This window comes from Oryzias latipes, chromosome 11 (genome assembly GCF_053564925.1).
Source record: "Oryzias latipes strain Hd-rR chromosome 11, Olatipes_Hd-rR_3.1".
Lineage (NCBI taxonomy): Eukaryota > Metazoa > Chordata > Actinopteri > Beloniformes > Adrianichthyidae > Oryzias > Oryzias latipes.
Window position 1 is genome coordinate 20197422 of NC_136247.1, and position 19105 is coordinate 20216526.

A 19105-nucleotide genomic window follows, 5' to 3' on the forward strand; every position below is an offset into this window, starting at 1 on the left:
GATGTTAAGGTATTGCAGCGCAAAGTATTCCCAATGGTTTTCTTGGTGACTGTGGTTCCAGCTGCTTTGAGATTTGATTTGGATTGTTTTATTTTAAGCATTAATTGAGTCAATACAATAAAAAGAATGATGCAGATTTATCAAACTCATTGCAGAAGTGAGGAAAAACATAGATAAAAAAAAACAGACAAACAAAAGCAAAGACACACTTAAGTCACATTTGCTTACTTAAATAAAGTGATCATAAACTAAAAACATGCTGAGCTTGATTTATTGCTTGAAAAGGAGTGGGAAGAAGCGAGCTTTTATAATCCCGACCCTGCTGAGTTCATTCATTTGATAGTTTTACATTGTTTTGGGCATCCGGTTCTGAAAAATCCAGTGCCTAGTAATGACTGATTATCTTCAGAAAACATTCATTCCTGATTTCAGTAAACAGTGATGTGAATCACACACCATGTAACAGATACATATATGTAGGACTTGTTGATTATAACCAGAATACAATTTCATTCAATCTAGATATTGCAGATCAAGTTGGGGAAGAAGAGAGACAGGTCTATAGTTTGCAAATCTGTTTGTCTTCACTCTTATAAATAGGGATACCTTTTAAAATATTCATTTGGTTAGGGAATCTCCCAGTTTGCAATGATAAGTTATATATGTAGGTTAGAGGCTTAGAGATCTTATTAATGACCTTTTTCACCACTGTCATACCTACATCCTCACAATCTTTTGAGTTTTTACTCTTGAATTTATCTACAATTGATATCAGTTCATTTTCGTTCCCATCAGAGAGAAAGATGGAGTGTGGGACCCGTTTGATTATTGTCTTTGCTGGTTTTGCATTTTGGAATTTCTGCTGCCAACTCTGGACCCACGTTTACAAAATAGTTATTGAGGCCGTTTGCTGCTTCATTGATGTTATAGCCTTGACCGTTTTCATCTGTAAAGTAATCTGGGTATGTACGCTTTTTGTCCCATTTTTAATGATGCTATTTCATATTTCCCAAACTCGCTTCAGAGTAGATTTAGATTATTGAAGTACACTTTTTACTGTGTCAGTTTGTTTATTTTTTGTATGACTTATATCTCTGTTCAGTTTCTATTGACCTTTGTTTTAACAATTTTTTTTAGAGATATTTCTTTCGGTTTATGTTAAACAAACAAACTTAAAAAACCCATCAACATAAGCATTGGATTTATGGCCACGTTCTTGTATTTTGGCTCTCAATAGTTGTCCCCTTAACCTCCAGCTTCTTGCTGATGGTTTTCTAGTCCATTCCAGTTTTCTGCAGGTCTACAATCTTCTCCCTTAAATGCACTGAAAGCTCTTTAGTCTTTCCCATGTTGGAGAGTTTGGAGTCTGACTGATTCTGTGGACAGGTATCTCTTCTACAGGTGATAAGTTCCAAAAGGTGTCTTTTATTTAGGTTGATTAGGACAGTCTAATTGGTCTGTGTGAACCAGAACGCTCGTTGTTCTAATGTACCATTAAGATGACAGACTGTCAATTTCTTTTTAAGTGGGCAAACCTACATAATCAGCAGAGAATCAAATACTTATTTCCTCTTGTCTTATAATGATAGTTATTCAACTGAGTGTAGAACTGCAGGTCTATTTCAAATCAGTGTCAGAGAGCTATAAAAGCATTTTAAGTGTCATTTTTATTCATGGTTCTTTAGAGTGTAAATTCTCCTGTGTGCTGCAGCAGCGATGAAAGTTAGATCCAGGTCAGGGCTGTTGGCCTAATAAAGCTGACACTGATAACAGAAAGCCCTGTGGTGATGCGAAGGATTCGCCAACAAAGGAAACCATGAAAATGAGCTGCTCGCTCAAAAGAATTAAAGTGGATTTCTAACAAAAAGAAAACCCTGCTGATCCATTATTACATAAAGTTATTAAACACCAACAAGAGCGACGTGAAAAGGCAAGACTTTAGTCTCCCTACTCTATTTTTTTTTCTCTTTCTGCTTTAATAAGCAGTGACCCCAGCCCCACCATCTATCTCATCCACCCCCACAGGAGCCTGATGATGTGCAGGCTCCACAGAGCAGGACCTTCAAACGATATCATTATCATTTCAAAGAAGCCGCTGCTGCCTTACAGACCTACGAGCTGTGGCATGCTAAATGGAGCAGGACAAAGGTTGCAACAGACGCACTCATCACTGCACGTCTTTATGGCTTAAAGATGGGCGGTCGTGGTGCGTTCAGGGAGCCAGCATCTGTTTGTTGATTCAATTACAGGCATAGATGCCGTGCATCTGCTGCTGCTGCTGCAGGGATTCTGTGAGGCATCATTGCGTCTTGTCAGCATTTCAAACAAAAGCCTGGTTATTGTTGGTGTCAACTACAAGCCAAACAGAGCCGCAGAGTGAGAGGGGGGGCTCTTACATGTAGACCCCCTAAGGACAGATTTACACAAAACTGAAGCAGTTAGAAGGACATGATTTGTATTCGATTACTTATTGTTAAAAAAAGAAGAGGCTTACACACAGCCAAACGGGAATTGTCAGCCTCTCTTTCATGTAAATACAGACTTGAGCGCCCAGCAGTTCTTCCTGCAACATTTATGTCCCCATTTATCCTTTTTTATTCACAAATGTCAACCTTTGTCAGCCTTCATCCCTGGCTCTTCCTCGCTGCCCTTGTCAGCTGCTCCGCACGCCTTCCGTCCATCAACTCCTTTGTATTTCCTTCCAATTCTTTTCCCCTTTCTTCGTATGCCCCTCACTTTTACCCATTTCTTCCCTCCATCTCCTCCTGCATACATATTGCACATTTTCCCTCCATGTTTTCCTTCCATTGTCTTTTTTTTTCTTTCCCTTTTCCCTTTTTAGCAAGGGGATCCTTTAGTGACATCATCAGTCCAACGGTTACCATGGTTTCAGGGGGGAGAGGCTGAGCAATAATGTTTTTAATCAAACAGACCGTGGTGGTTCTGCTGTATCTCTGTCAGCGACACACAAAAAAACAGCACAACATTTCAAGAGAGAGGAGTTTATTGAAGCCTTCACATACAGAGGAAGGGTTTAGGAAAGACTGACTTTGTATTCAGCTCAAAGTCACTGATGGCTCTGTGTGAACAAACAAGTCGTCATTGTACAGGTCTTCGTCCAGGTCCCCCTCCTCCTCGGTGAAGTAGGTAGGAAAAGGAGGGTTGAGAATGGTGGACCTTCTGGTTGGCAGCACTGTATCTCTGACCTGCATCCCAAAAAACACACTAATGTGAAATAATGAAATGAAAGGGACTGACTTTTATTAATCTACATGTGTTGTAAGTTTGGTTTAAAAAAAAAAGTGATGTAGAAATAATTAGTGATACATTTCCATAATGGATGAGAAATCTTGGGTCACAATCAAAATGTCTCTTGACCTCCAGACAACCAGCAATGGATATTTTATCTCTGTTTTCCTCTGTAGAAAACATAAACCTCCCAATCACTGCATACAACTTGATAATAGTTTATCTTGCACTGTAAGGTTTTAGTATAGAAAACGATTGGAAAAAAAAAAACACTGGCCATAGTTTTAATCCCCCCCCTTTATTCCCCTGACCACCCACGTTGCCCATAGGTAAAACCACCACTGTATCTACCATTGACTGTATATGAGAACTGGACTGAGTGAGTGTGATGTCAGCCATAAAAATGACTTACTTTCAGCTCCTGTGAAATGAAGTCAATTTAGTCGCCATTTTTTGGCAGTAATTTTCTGTCATGACACATGGTTTCTATGGCAACCACTCTTGCCAATCAGGAGTAAGCTTGTTGCAAGTCCAACAAGCTTGACAAAACCTGTCAATCAAACATTTTGAGCGTTCAACGTGAGACTACATAGTTTTGTTGAGGGATCTGATTGGCCAGTTCATAACTTAAATAACTTGCACTATAGAAAAATACCATGACAAAAAAAACTGTACTAGTAAGAACATGTACTTCCTGTTTAGAAAATTAGGGGGGAGGGGTCCCTCACTCCTGTCCCCCAAAACAGTCAATGGTATGTCTCTACAGAGGACATTTGGGGCTTTTTAATGATACTAAAAACTAAAAGGGGTGGGGTTTTGGGAATTGTAGGTTCTGGAGGATTTAAAACATTATTTTTCTGGTAGTCAGAAGAACAATCATCATCCAATCTGTGACCATTTTCTCTTTTGCTCTTTAAACAAATGACTAAATTTACAAAAATGATAGAAACACAATCCTCTTGCCATCGTAATGTCTTGTCATGATCATTTTGTCTTTCAGGAACTTCCCTGTTTCCATGGCACTTGGTAGAAATCAGACTACAACTGTAAATGTGTTCTTAGTATTTTTAGCCCAAAGTCTTAAGTACTACAACTTATAACCGACTAATAACAAAAAAAGACAGGAAAGTAAATTTGCAAGCAGCTGCAAACGCCAACGTTTTTCATCAAGTTTAAACTAAAATAAACGCAAAAGGCTTGAGCGCACAAGGTAGGCTATCGAAATCCAGAGTGGCCTCCCTGCCTTCATGCATCAAGCGCCGTGACGCTTCACAGGTGCAGACTTCCAGGTTCAATAACTCACAGGTGAAACGTTGTTAAAATACAGCTTTTTCCAAGCACGGTTGGCAGTGTGAAACAGTGGCCCTGAGCTGGGCTGTGCGGCTGACAAGCGTGCATGACTGCATCGACAGCAGAGCAGCTGCCTCTGCCTTTTCTACAACTTTTGCTGGAAATTCTATAAACCTTTAAAATGGGTTTCAGTTTAATAAAAATACTCTGTCAGTAAACCACTGAAATATACGCAGCTTTAAATACTTATTACAAATATCCAACAGCTGATTTTAAGTCCCTTTTTAAAAGATAAGACGTTGGTTTGAGTTCCCAGCAGTCCTGGACTCAAAAGACCATATTGTTCTTACAGATCTTTCTTTTTCTGTGCACAAACTCAAAAGTTAACCAAAATTAGCATGCACCTACTACCCTGTATTTTGGCCATAGTAAACGGCCCCCCCCCCCCAAAAAAAAGACATCATAGTGGGTAAAACCATCAAAAATGGGGCCTAAATCTTTTGTAGGGCTTAAAAAATTGCTCAAATCGAGTAACAAAACCAAGATGTTGCAGATATCGAAAGGAAGTTTTGAAATTATTATGGGATGACCAGAGGACCTACGGCTTGCCCTTTTCTGGCAAAGTGTGAAATTTGGCCATTTTTGTGGAAAAGAATACTTTTGTTTGAGTGATCTTCACAAATTTGTACAAATTTAAACACCCCCTAGGGAGGCTTAGACTGGTCACCACCAGTTATGAAAGTCAAGGTCTGCCGAGCTTCTTTTAACACTCTTTTTACTGTTATTGTAATTATTCTTTATTTTAGACGTAGAATACGTAGAAAAGGAGCAGACATTAGCAGCGACGATCGCAGTTAGCTGTCACTTTTAGCTTTCAGGTAACAGTGTTGGCGTGGCGGGTTTACAAAAGTGGCGTTCCCCTGTTGCTCGCTTATTTTTTACCGGAACATTGTGAGAATTTAAGACATAAATCCCCGGTTTGGGCTGAATAAAGTGGTATGACATACAATATGACTATATTAGGAATGTGGGTGTGGTCCACAAAAAACCTGCATTGCCAACGAAAATTTAAAAATGTACTTTTTCCGATTCCTCTAAAAGTGACATAATAAAGTGGTTGCTATGGAAATAAAACTTAACCTCTTTGAAAAACAATTTTTTTATGCAGCTCTGACCAAGGCCTTAGGCAGAGGAGGAGAATAAGGGGCGTGTCGTATCTGCTTAACCAATGAGAGAGGGTCAAAGGACGGTAGCGAGGGGAGGTAGCGCCTGTGGGCCTCGCAACGCTGCTCGGGGCTTTTAGAAACACAAACACTGCACGTTCTGTTTTATATATTATTCTTATATAGCTGCATGCAATACCAGCTAGAGTTAAATGTTAAATAAAAGAGGGGGACATTTTTGAGCCGACATTCACTGGGTATACACATATGTCATGTCTTATATGAATCAAATTATTTTTTTAAGTCACAAACCAAAAGACTAAGACAAACCTACAACACAATCCTTAAAAAGTTTTTAATTTGCTAAAAAGATTTTCAAAATGGAAATCAGCAAAAAAACTGCTGTCGTTGCTCATTTCCATTTTGATATCAGGACATTTATGACACAAAAATAAGCGATATAAGACAATATAAGACGTGTGGTCTGCAGGGGAAAATATTATCGAGGAGTAATCGAGGCCTGTGTGTGTGCGTGTGTGTGTGTGTGTGTGTGAGGCTGAAATGGGTGAAATGCAAAGAACATTTGTATTCATTACTAGTTGTCTCCAAAACAAATAATGGGCCGCGTGCATGTAAACACTCACACACTCGTGAGACAAGCACTACATGCTGAGTATGGAGATGGATGCTGTGGATATTACTAACATCATTACAGCCCACACTCTCATTGCCCCCTGGAAAAAAAACACACAAACACACAGTGCTGATCCAGCACAACGTCAGAGAAGATGAATGGTGCCGTCCTGCAGGTGCGATGGTGTTTTTTTACAGGTGCGATGGTGTTTTTTACAGGTGCAAGGTCACTTGTCATCATCAGAAAACCTCGCCGTCTCCTTTCACACTTTAATTTAGAGTGTGTACGTCTGATTATCCTTACCTTCAGGACACAGTTTGTGTGTCCAGGGACAGAGCCGTGGACATACAGCACGTTGTACTTGGTATTGACCCTCCATATCTGAAACCACAGATGGGGCAAATAAGGGTGTGTTGCACTGAGGCAGGCTGCAAGGTCAAGCAAACTTAAAGCAAGCGTTTGCATCTGCATCTACCTTCAGTCCATAAGCTGTGACAAACACGTTCCCCATTTTGCCAGGCATCTTCTTCCCTTTGAAAACTTTGGCTGGATCCTAAATGTCGTTGGGAAAAAATCTCATTTAAATGACTAATTAGAAGCGACCTGATTTCACAGCGTGTGTGTAAGCTGGATGTCTGACCCCCCCTGGTCCAGAAGCTCCTGGTCTGCGATGAGTTTTTGTTTGACCGTGGCTGGCTGGCTGACCTTTGAATCCCCATCGCTTCATTACACCTTGAAAGCCTTTCCCGATGCTGCACAAAAACACAAGAGAAGCTCACCGATTTGTTGCTTCTATTAAAACTAAACTCCAAACTTTCTATGAATAAATCAAAAAAAAAAAAAAAATGGTGCTGAAAGTCAGACGCATCATGAGCCAAAAACATTCCTCGGAGAGAAAAAAAATGTGGAAACTTTGGAAGAACACAACTTACGATTTGGCTGTGACGTCCACATACTGGCCTGGACGGAAGTGTGCTGCATACAGAGGAGTGCCTTCACACAAGACAAAACACTGCATCACAAACGCTTGTATACGTGAGCTGAAAAAAGAAAATCTCTGTGTGTGGCATGGAAACAGCCATAAAACGAGTAAAGCTACCAACCTGGTTTAATGATGGCGTTGTCAGACACCTTAAAGATGGTCACTTTCTGTTTTGGGGGCACTCCTGCATTCCTGAACAGCTCCATTGCCTTTTCCGACCTCTGTCAGTCATTGAGATAAAAAAAAAAAAAAAAAAAAAAAAGAGGTTGATTGATGCCACCTTGACATTTTGGGGGATTTTTAAATAAACCAGGGGCTTGTTATAACTGTACAGGAGCTAAACGCACTAACTCTCAGAATCACACGAGCGATCTTGGCAGTGAGCTTCCATGACATTTGCTTTCACTCCACTCCGCTCTCGTCTCACCGCCTCTAGTCCCTCCAAACTCTCCCTCTTTCCGTTTGTTGCCTGAGAATCAGGCTGCCAAAGCTTCTCGCTTCAACAAACTCTGCCTCTGAAAAATGACGTGGCTGTGTGAAAGGGCTTCCAAAAAAATAAATAAATAAATAAATAAAAACTCCATCTACGAAATCCTGGCACCAATCTGTCAAACATCAATGAATAAATCACACCTCCATTTTTTTATTCTTGCTCTGTTGTTTCTTCATCTTATCATGCTTGTGGGTTTTCTTAAAAAAGTTTTTTTTTCTAAATATGATATTTTAGCGTTGGTTCACAAAGTGATTGCAGGATCGTAGTTTTACCACAGGTTTGAGTCAATTTGGGGCCATAATAACATAATGGAGAAGACCGTAAGCTTTAAAAACCTGATCCAAAGAAAACTGTTGCTTTAAACGTGTTTTTGTTGTATTTTTCTGATGATGGATCACATATAATAAGAAAATTAACCTCAAAATTGCACTTCAGAGAATTTCTTCATGCAAATTGTTGGGAATCAGGAGCAGATGAAAAACAAATCACTAGTTCCCTTCTCCACTCGATTCTGATGCTTACACTTGTAGACGACTAGATCCATGAACGTCTTTGTTTTGCTCGTCTGAGCTGGCGTCTGACTCAAAACTGTACGACTGCAAAGCTCCAATGTTGTTGCACCGCTAATGTTAGGTTGGGGGTGTGAGGGGCTGTAAGCTAGCGGGGGGAGCATGTAAACAGAGAGGGAGGCGCGGTTGCTCCACACAAACGGTCCCACCCACAACTTAGAGGTGAATTTCTGATGAACTACTGCCGCTCTGCAGAAACTATGTCCTAGAAAACAACACAGGTTTTTGGATTTTGGGCTAAAACGGAATAATCACAATTAAAAGACCACTGGGAACACTTTGACAATAGATCATAAGAGGATTGGGCCGGGACTTTTATAAGACAGTTGTAAGGCATAAACTGTAGGAAAAACACCAAGAACAGTGTGAAATTCTTCAGTGCATAAATAGTTCTATTTTTGTCTTTTTTATGAGGTTTGGTCAAGGTGTAAATAAATGCTTAAAAGTAAGCAAAGTGATTTCTAAAATAAAGCTGTACTAAAACGAAAAGAAGATATGAAAGCAGAGGAGAAGATTTAAGAAAGGGCTGCAATAGATCCACATTCAAGGTGGCGTCTTTTCCCTAAAATAAAATATCTTACAGGGGATAATTCGATTTTATGGAGACTCCCTCTGAGTTTCCGCATGACTTTTGCCTTTTTAAGTAAAATCAAAACTAGTGGTAACCCTGTGGCACATTAGTAATCACAGTAATTACTACTCTACACTTGTTGTGGGCATGAAATCCACTAGGTCTTCTTTTCCTTTGAGCTAGAAGAGCATCAAAAGTCGCAGCCAACAGCAGAACATTTGTCATGCTTTGTTCACCAAGTATACACTTGAGAGAAGAAGCTCTTGCTGGTAATTTACCAAGCAGACATGAAGCACGGTGTGGTCATTTGTTTGGATGCCATGCATGCCTGCGAGCGGGAATTAGATAAATGTTGGGCATAATGATGAGAAAAATCCTAATGAATAAATAAACACATAAATTAATGATTACGTACAAATTTAAAAGAATTAATAAAAAGAAAATCTCGTTTAAAAAATACATTTGCTGCAGCTAAGCTGTTATGTAAAATAGGGTTGCCCGGTCTAGTTTTTTTTTGTTGACCTGATCCAATTCCAAGTCATCCGATAATGAGCATATGTCATATGTCATAAGTCATATGATAATAACTAAATTCCGATCCAATACTTTTATAACGCATTTAAAAATAAATAAATAAATGAACAAACCCAAATTTTCCCCTATAATAATTTTATTTATTGTTTGTTCAACACAAACAGAGCCCATCTGTGAAGCAGCTTGAACAATCAAGCAAAAACGGTGCAACTATCAACTAGAAAAAACTATCAATAAGTAGAAATTGGTGATAATGAGTCATGTGATAAAGTCTTGGGACTGCAGCTTCGGTATCTTCACAGATACTGAACACATGCGATTCAAATCTCCACTAATATTTCCTAAAAACAATAACTAGTATTCATGACTAGTGGGGCTGCACGATAGGAGAAAAACTTGTGATTTGCAATATTACTGATCAATTGACCTGCGATACATGAACAAATAGCAAAACATCTAAATACATAATTTCCATTTGCACCAGTTTAATTTAAATTAAGAGTCAACATAACTTAAATTACTCCAGATGAGCCTCGTCTACATAGGAGGCGGTCATCTAACACAAAAGGAGTCCATCCGATTGGTCAAATCCAGAAATGAATTTATTTGATTTGTTAAATACAAGCTGCCATAAGATTGTTTTAGAATATTTAAGGGAACCATTTATTGGGATTTTCATAGACTTTTGCAAAATGCGTATTGCAGTTTGATACTGCGATAACGATAAATTTGCGATTTATTGTGCAGACCTACCAGTGAAATAATGAAACCATTATTCGTGTCGGTTGTTCTAGTCATCATTGAATTTTTTTTCTATCACTTTTTCCAGAAGTTTGCACTTTGTAGACGGTCCCTTGGCAGCCACCTCACTGCCGTCTCTCCATTTCAGTCTCATTAAAAAGAAAAAAAAACACGTGTATCCATCTATTGAAATGCCTTTTGTAGGTTGAGTTAGAACAAACCAATAGAGACACTTCCTGTCAGTTTAAAACATTTTTAATAAGTGTCATTGAGCCCGGAAGTCCAAATCTTTGAATTTCTCGCTAACGTTATGGAACTGCTGCCGTATTCTGCTGCGCTTTATGCCAATAAAATAATGTGATCAGTTCATGATATTCAGACTATCAGAAGGATTTTTATCTGTAATAATAAGCTTGAAATACACAGCGCTTGATCATAAAATGAGACTAAAATAAATATATGCCACGTCTGATCCTGACCGAGTCTGGAACCACGGGATCGGGCCTGATTTCAGATCCTGTGACTGAATCGGGACATCTCTAATGCAAATACAATAAAACATGAATGAAGAATATTAAGTAATGACCTGTCTATTACTATTTTCATGGTCTGCAGGCCTATTACTTGAAAGCAGAGGCAAAGCAGGCTGTCAGAAACTCTTTAGCAAATCAAACGTAAAAAAGTTATTCTTCACTTTTAATTCTCGTCATACAAAGTCAGCACATTTGATGAAACAGCTGAAACCGTGTTTAATAATCAGGGAAATCACTTACATAGAACGGTGAGACGTTTTTCCCACCCACAGCCAGAGCAGCTGAATGGCCGTCATACTCCTCTTTAGACATGCACCTTATGACATGGCAGTCCTGCACCTGAAGAAAAGTTTAAAAAACAAACAATTACGGTAAATCCATGCTTGACTAAGCGAAGAACACGAGAGCCAGCACTGGTATTAGCATTTAATTGAAAGTCTAATTGCACATTGTCATGCACTTTCTATTTCTCATGAGCAATGATATAGCTAAGCAAGGAGGTAGAAAGGTGGGTGTAAACTATTAATATCCATCCACAGGGTTCATTTGTTGCCACTGAAGTTTGAGACTAAACCCAACTTTAAATAGTCAATATTTTTGAAAAACAACTTGTGGTTTGTTCATTTTTTAAGGTAATGAATTGGGATCCCTTTTCCCCTGACAAGCCTAAATACAAGCTTTTCCAGCTGGAAAAACCATGTTGTTATAGATCTGTCACTGTTAGAGATTGTCAAAAACGATCAATCAAACTGCTCTAGTGTCCTGTCCATCATCTAGAAGCATCACTTACTGAAGTGCTGCTTTCTGTTACAGTTTAAAAATCTCTTGTACGAAGAATTATCATTGCTGCCCTAATGGTCAGGGGTCTGCAACCTTTAACACGGAATCGTATTGCTCCAGTTTCTTTTTGACCAAAACCCAGCGGGAGCCGCTTAGCACCACCTCTCCATTTGGAAAAAAAAACACTTCATCTATGTTTAAGTGGCCATTAAACTGATCATTTATAAAATGTAGCATCTAAATGTTTACACATATTTCTAAAAATATCTATATATATATGAGGATGTAATAGCAGCACAAACAGGTTCCTTTCAAAATAAAATACACCTTTTGTAAAAAAGGAGCCTCCTGCTGCAGCAGAGTTACTTGAATTAAAAAAAAAATCAAGGTGTCAACTAATTTACAGAAGTGAAATTTAAGACAGTACGTACAAAGAAGAGGAAACAACGAGCTAGAGTCTGCCGATTCTTGCTCTGCACATGCGATTTCATCACTTTGATCCCCACCGTGCCCGTTTCATTTTCTTTCAGCAAACTGTACAGTTTATACTTCATAACGATTTCCACTAACCGGTTTTAACCACCACTAGGTACCGTAATCCTTATTTTTGTCCAGTTTCTCCGTGAATTTGCCCCCTCATTTTCCCACACCAACAAGCACAAGTTAAAAAAATAACTAGATGAGGTTAAACGATTTACCACCAGTTATGACACCGCACATCCCGGAAATGTTTTTTTAGTGACATGAAGTCACATTGCATTGGTGAGGAAAAAAATCGAAGTTTAGGACAATGTAATGCTTTTAGGGCCTTATTTGACTAAAGTTCACTTTAAGCCCTTTTAAGACTGTTTTAATCATCCACAGCCATCCTGAAAATGTAAGAACGTGAGACATTTTTCATAATTAAGACTTTGGTGTGCCTTCATCCTTTTCCTCCTTCTACTATCAAATATAAACATGACAACATTGGTGTAGAATCCAATTAAAAATCCATGCATGTCAATGCAATTATAAACTTTAAGAACTGTCTCTGAACAGCAACTAGACACTGGAGAGCTTTAATCTGATTCTTGTGATAAATCAATGGATTTAACCATCTGCCATTATTTATGTTCAGCTATCGAACATGTTGAAAACCTAAACATAAATGACAAAACTTAATTAACTAAAGCAATAGGACCAAGCATCGTCTTCAAAGCCAAAGAGCCTCAATGGAGAGATGAAGGAGCCTCAGACTTCCTCCTACAACCACCATTGAGTGACCTACTTCAATAAGGCAAGTAAAGTATTCTTGCATGTTTGATTACATTTTAAAGACCCACTTTGATGGAAATGGTGTTTTTAACTTGTTTTTATGGTATTTCTGAGTATTACTTTATTCAAATCGTGAATCAGGAGCAGGCGAAAGAATACTGTTTGAAAAAGATATTTGACACATTTGTATTTGTGACGTCGAAAATACACTGGGGGGACCAAAAGCTCCCTCCTCAGAGCTCTCAGCAACGGGAAGGGGAACAGTCCTGCCCACAATTCAGAGGCAAATTTCTAATGAACTTCTTCTCATCTGCAGAAACGGTCGTAGAAAAGGACTCAGGTTTTTAGATTTTGGCTAAAAACAGCACGATTGTAATTAAAAGACCACTGGGAACGATTTGAAAATACAGTGATCCCTTGCTATAACGCGGTTTACTTTTCACGGTTTCGCTACTTCACGGATTTGCATCGTGCATTGTGTTCTGCATTGTGATTGGCTAAAAAGTCACTCCGCTTCTTCTCTACCTGTGCGTCACTAACGTTGCAGTTTAATATTCAATTCAATTCAATTCAATTTTATTTGTACAGCCCAAAATCACAACAACAGTCGTCTCGATGGGCTTCGAAGTAAAACATGAAATCAAAAGGATCACGAATACAAAGAGTTCAATAGAAAAATACTAAAATGAACTAACAAACTGACTAAGCTATACTGGCATCCCTGCCCTTAGACCCCCCTTCGCGGTAAGGAAAAACTCCCAAAAAAACCGGATTCCGGAAAAAACGAAGAAACCTCAGGGGTGCCCACATGAAGGAGGGATCCTCCCCCAGGACGGACAGGCGATTTACCAGAAATCTTAGAGAAGAATTAACTTATCTAAATCTACAACTACATATATAATATGTACAGGTACGTAAAACAGTTTGCCAAATTTAAATTACATACGTGCAAATTCTCTTGCAATTTCGAGTTTCTCTAAAACCCATTGAAAAAAGAGCGACAACAACTGCCTATCACTATGTTCTTCTACCGAACAAACACAGCTGCACCGCGGGCTTTAAAAGAAGAAAACACTGCAGAGCGGAGTCAGGATGCAGCGGCTCAGTCTGAAGAGCAGTGAAATACACCTGAGTCACTATTTGTCCCACTGTACTTTGTATTTTTTCATAACCATTTTAAATTTTCTCCTGTTTAATCCAATTACTCGGGTCGCGGTGGGTGGGGCTAATCTCCGCGATTTGAAGCCTTCTGTTCACATTGATGATTCAAATTATTATTCGACAGTACAGTACAGAAGTTATTTGTTGGAAAAAAACGTTTCTAAAGTACCCTTATTAGTTAAACAAATGCTTGAGCCTGTAAAATGGTTTGTTCTTTCTTTTCAATGTATAATAGAGTATTTAATTGTATATTAATTGTAAGAAAAAAATAAAGGTTTCTAGTTCACGGATTTTGCCTATCACGGGTTCTTTTTGGAACGTAACCCCCGCGAAAAACAAGGGTTTACTCTAGATCGAAACATTATCGGAGTAGGACTTTAAAGGTTCATCTTCTTTACTTTGGCCAAGCTCCTTTGGTTTTTGGATCATTAACTGACACAAGATACTGACACTGGACAAGATCATCGAGATGGTGATTGACTTTAGAAGGAAGGGGACAGTCTGGCAGCCTCTCTGCATCCTGGGAAAGGATGTGGATGTGGAGGTGGTGGAGGAGTACAAATACCTGGGAGTGACTATCGACAGCAAACTGAGCTGGAGGAGCCACAGTACTGCTGTGTACAAGAAGGCCTGCAGCAGACTCTACTTCCTAAGGAAGCTGAGGTCCTTTAACTATGCAGTAAGATGCTGGAGATCTTCTACCAGTCTGTGGTGGCCAGCACCTTGTTCTCCTCTGTGGTCTGCTGGGGAAGCAGCACTGCAGTCATTGATGCCAACAGACTGAACAAGCTGATCAGAAAGGCGTGTTCTGTCATTGGCTGCAAACAGGAAACAGTTGAAGCAGTGTTGGAGAGGAGGTCACTGAACAAGTTCTTATCCATTATGGACAACCCAGACCATCCTCTGCAGCCTGTTCTGGACAAACAGTGGAGCTCCTTCTTTAGGAGGCTCAGACACATCCACTCCAAAACTGTCCGATACCGGAAACCCTTCCTACCAAATACAATAACACTGTACAATAGTTTCCAGGGTAGCAGATAACTTTTGGACATTTGTCTTTTTTTGCTGGTCCTGTCTGTAAATTACTCTTTAAATTATACGACCTTGTTTGTTTACATTCATGTTAAATTCTTTTGTTTTTTATATTCTATTTTCTCTTATGACAACTATTCTTCTTTTACTGCTATGGTAACAAACAAATTTCCCACGTGTGGATCAATAAAGTATTTCTGATTCTGATAACTGTGGTATTTTACTGAAATGGGTTCTTCTTCTGCGTCCAGCTGCAGTAAATCACGATCAATAATGACTGAGGCCAACACAGACAGTGTTCGCTTTAAATGGACTCAGTTGACAGACCATTCAATAAAATTAACTTGTGAAAGGAGTGAACCTGGCACTGCAGTTTACTGCTTTCACCTCACTGAGAAGGAAAGAGTAACATTAGAACAGAAATGCTGGTTTGTTCCCTATAAATATAAAACTTTACTAATTTTATTAACTCTAAAAGATTCCTGGGAAATATTTGCAGTTATACATGATAAATACTACGGATGTGTTTTCTGTGAGCTACCTGTAACATGGTGACTGCGTGTCTTTCTCCGCTTTTGGTCCAGATAGGAGCCATCCCCAACTTGATGGCAACTAACCCGACTCTTCTGCTTCCTGAAAAGGAGACGAATGAAAAGCAGGAGCAACAGCCAAACATAGCTTCCATTAATCACGGCACCAACCTTCTGTCCACTCGTGCCGAGGCCACGGCTCGTCTTTGAGAGGACAGAGCCTTTCAGCTGTCTGTCTTCTGTACTCCTCTGCCATGCTGTGTCTCATGTACTTCTGGTTGTCTTCTGTGAGGTGCTCCTCAAACCATGTTGGGATCTTTACAGTCCTGATACAGCCAACCAACTGGGAGGAGCTAACAGAAATAGAAAGAGAATTCATTCCTAATATCTCAAGGTACATAAAGCTTTCGTCGTATGCACAGGTATAGGGTGCAGATCTGTCTGGGTACTGCGGCTTTTTGGGCTGTTTTGCAGTGCAGGGAGGATTCACCAACTGCTCTTTAAACTATACAAAAAAATTATGAATTATGTCTTTTATTTTTGTTAGCTTTCAAAAGATTGAAGCGTGAAAAGAGTTTAAGATGAAGCACTGATATCACCGATCGGATTTTTGTTTATTTCTTAAAACAGAAAAATCTCACAGTGAAAAGGAAAAAAGAATTTCCATCTTGGGGACGGTCATAGAAATGATCCGTGGTAACGCGGACATGAAAGCCGTCTGTGGAAATGTTGTGGGACATGAGAATCTGCATCAAGGATAGAAAAAATAGGTGGGAGGTGGAGCCGGCACAGAAAAGTGAGTGTTTATGTCTAAGCTGACCAAAACTCTGCCATGAGTACCAATGTGCAATGCATGTTGTACAAAGACCAGCATGCATCAGCACGTTACAAGCAAGCTCTCAAATATCCAAATATCCCTGCAGATGATCTGTTTTCATCTGATAAGAAACATTAAACCCTTATTATTCATCTACATTATTTGTAATATTGTAATGGTAAATTATTATATAATTTATACATGTATATATTCAATATTTTTTATTTTCAATCATTTATTTATGTATTATAATTTATTATTCGTAACATAGATACATATTGATAAACGACTTACTAACTTTTAATTCTTCAAAGAGTTATGTTTAGAATATGACAAACTATAATCTAAAGAAAATGCTGATGATGATTAAATAACTGATCAACAACGGTCAAATGTACATCAAAAATGTCATCATTCTTCAAAATAGCACATCAAATCTGTCTGAATTATTCTTTAAAGTTTGTTGAGAGCAGTGTCTCCAATCGGCTCTTGTTTCGGCACCAAAATACATTTGCACATTTTCTTTTCACAGTCGTCATCGCCAGCAGCAGCCCTCTGTGTGAACACGTCACTGCTGCAGCTGAGAACACACGTTTCCTCATTCAGCACTGAAAAAGCAGAGCTTGGTTCGAACACATCCACAAACCAAACATGACAGGCGTGTACGGTCCCACCTCCCGCCACAGAAATTGTTTCATTGATTATTTTCACAAGACTTTGTTACAAAAAACAAACTATATATCATGATCATATTTTGTTTAACTTGCTCTAAACAATTTAGCTAAACACCTCCTTAAACCAAGGTCTGATATTTTATGCTTTTTTAGTTATTATGTATGACAAATACAAGTTATTCAAGTAACTTATTTAGGGGTTTCCAACATTGTTTACAAAACAGCTTAAAAAAAATCTAATGATTTTTTCACTCCATGTCTAAAAATAACGTTTTGTACTCAACGGAATGTAAAGTACTTTATAGAATAGTCATCTATTTATTCTAGTCCTAAGAGGAAAGACGGGCCGCCCTTAGATCTGCCAGTCTGCTAAGTTATCAGGCGTGCTAATGCATTAGCTGATAGCTCATTTAAATCAGTCAGAAGCAATCAATATGATCAGTTAGCTGTGGGTGCCAAGATGGATATCAAGTTACTTTCTATTATGAACATACCAATCTCTGTAGTGAAGCCCTGCAACCTCTACAGGGCTCCCATGGCGAAGAAATTCCCTCAATGTATTCAATTCCAGCCCTATCAATACTTTTTAAATCAATGTAATTATAATTCATACTATACTTATTAAAAAAAAACATTTCCTAGCATTTGGCTTCTTTGCATTAAGGAGATAATCTTAAAATATCGTTCACGTTTTCATCGCAAAATTATCCTTTTTCTGCTTTCATGTATGTTAAAAATTGTGATTTGTGATTCATTTTTTTGCAATGGAATTAAAAATATCTAAAGATAAAAGTGTCATTTTTTTGTATGTAAAAAAAATGCATAATTTCTAGCCCAAATCCATATTTATTTGAAGTTGTGGAGGGGAGAAAAGTCCAGTGGACATGCGTATCTCATATTATGCTCCCTTATTTGTAAAAGACATGATCAATATTTGACATTTAAATGTATTTACTGCAGCAGAGCCTCTGATCACTTCAAAATATTTTATCTAGTCTCATATCCCATCTCTAAAAGACTAATTTGACACCTAACCATTTCAATTATTTGTTCTAAAAGTCACCATTAAGTCACACTCCAGTTATGTTGAAAATTAACATTTATATGGCTGTTTATCAATACAAAGAAACCCAACATTGTCTTAAAACAAAGTGTTCCCGAGTTTTTATCAACAGTTAAAAACAACCAAATAGAATTATAAGAACAACTTATTGGCAATAGTGTAGACATTATGCACTAAAAGAGCCGTTTGGTCCAGTTTCTTCTTACTGACGGAATTCCAACGAGAGCCACAAACATCACTAACTAATCAGAAAAAAAGAAAAGAAAAACAGGACCAAAAATATTTGTTTTTGGTCATTTCTTTTAAATGTAGCCTATAAAAATGATCCAAAAATTTAATTACAGTTGTGTTGTATTTTTGAATATACAACAATCTATATTTCTCTTGATTTTGACAGCAGCACATACAAGTTCCTTTCAAAATAACATACACCCATGATCCCCTGCTGCAGAAGACTTACTTAAATTGAAAAAGGAAAGAGAAAATGTTCAACATTTTCTCTGTCTATGACTTTGAAAAAATTCTATACAGGAAAATCAAATATAAACTTTAGAATTTTGTCACTGAACAGCAACTAGACTCTGTTGTGAGGCAAAAGATCATATGGGCTTACCTAAACTAACTAACTGGTGTAGACTAGAAGATATATAGTTAGCCATTAGCATTTTTACCTCTCTACTGTTGTTCTTGAAAGAATGAAGCGGCTTCCGCGCTGAAGAACAAACCTCCAGCCCGATGCCGCCATCACGCTCTTTATCCGACTTTACAGAGGTTTAAAACGAGAAGCGAAATACGAAAACTATAATGACATGGTGGTAAATAAATAACTCGAACGCTAACACACGCCTGCAACAAATGTCACCCTCCCTGCTTCCGGTACGTAACGATAAATAGCTCCGCTGAGCGAGGTATCCAAACAAGAGTTCCGCTGAGGCACAACCGCATTTCGATTATTATTATTATTATTATTATTATTATTATTATTATTATTATTATTATTATTATTATTATTATTATTATTATTATTGTTGTTGT

General features: G+C 38.4%; 1 protein-coding gene across 1 annotated transcript; it reads right to left on the reverse strand.

Moving 5' to 3' along the window:
* Positions 1-2986: 2986 nt before the first annotated feature.
* Positions 2987-18963, reverse strand: mrpl3 (mitochondrial ribosomal protein L3). Its single transcript, XM_023959933.2, has 10 exons — positions 18742-18963; positions 15688-15869; positions 15528-15619; positions 11000-11098; positions 7440-7539; positions 7269-7329; positions 6977-7088; positions 6812-6889; positions 6640-6717; positions 2987-3206 (listed from the first exon to the last, which is right to left on the reverse strand). Exons 1-10 carry the CDS (start codon positions 18813-18815, stop codon positions 3057-3059), a joined length of 1026 nt encoding a protein of 341 aa, XP_023815701.1. The 5' UTR covers positions 18816-18963; the 3' UTR covers positions 2987-3056.
* Positions 18964-19105: the final 142 nt, after the last annotated feature.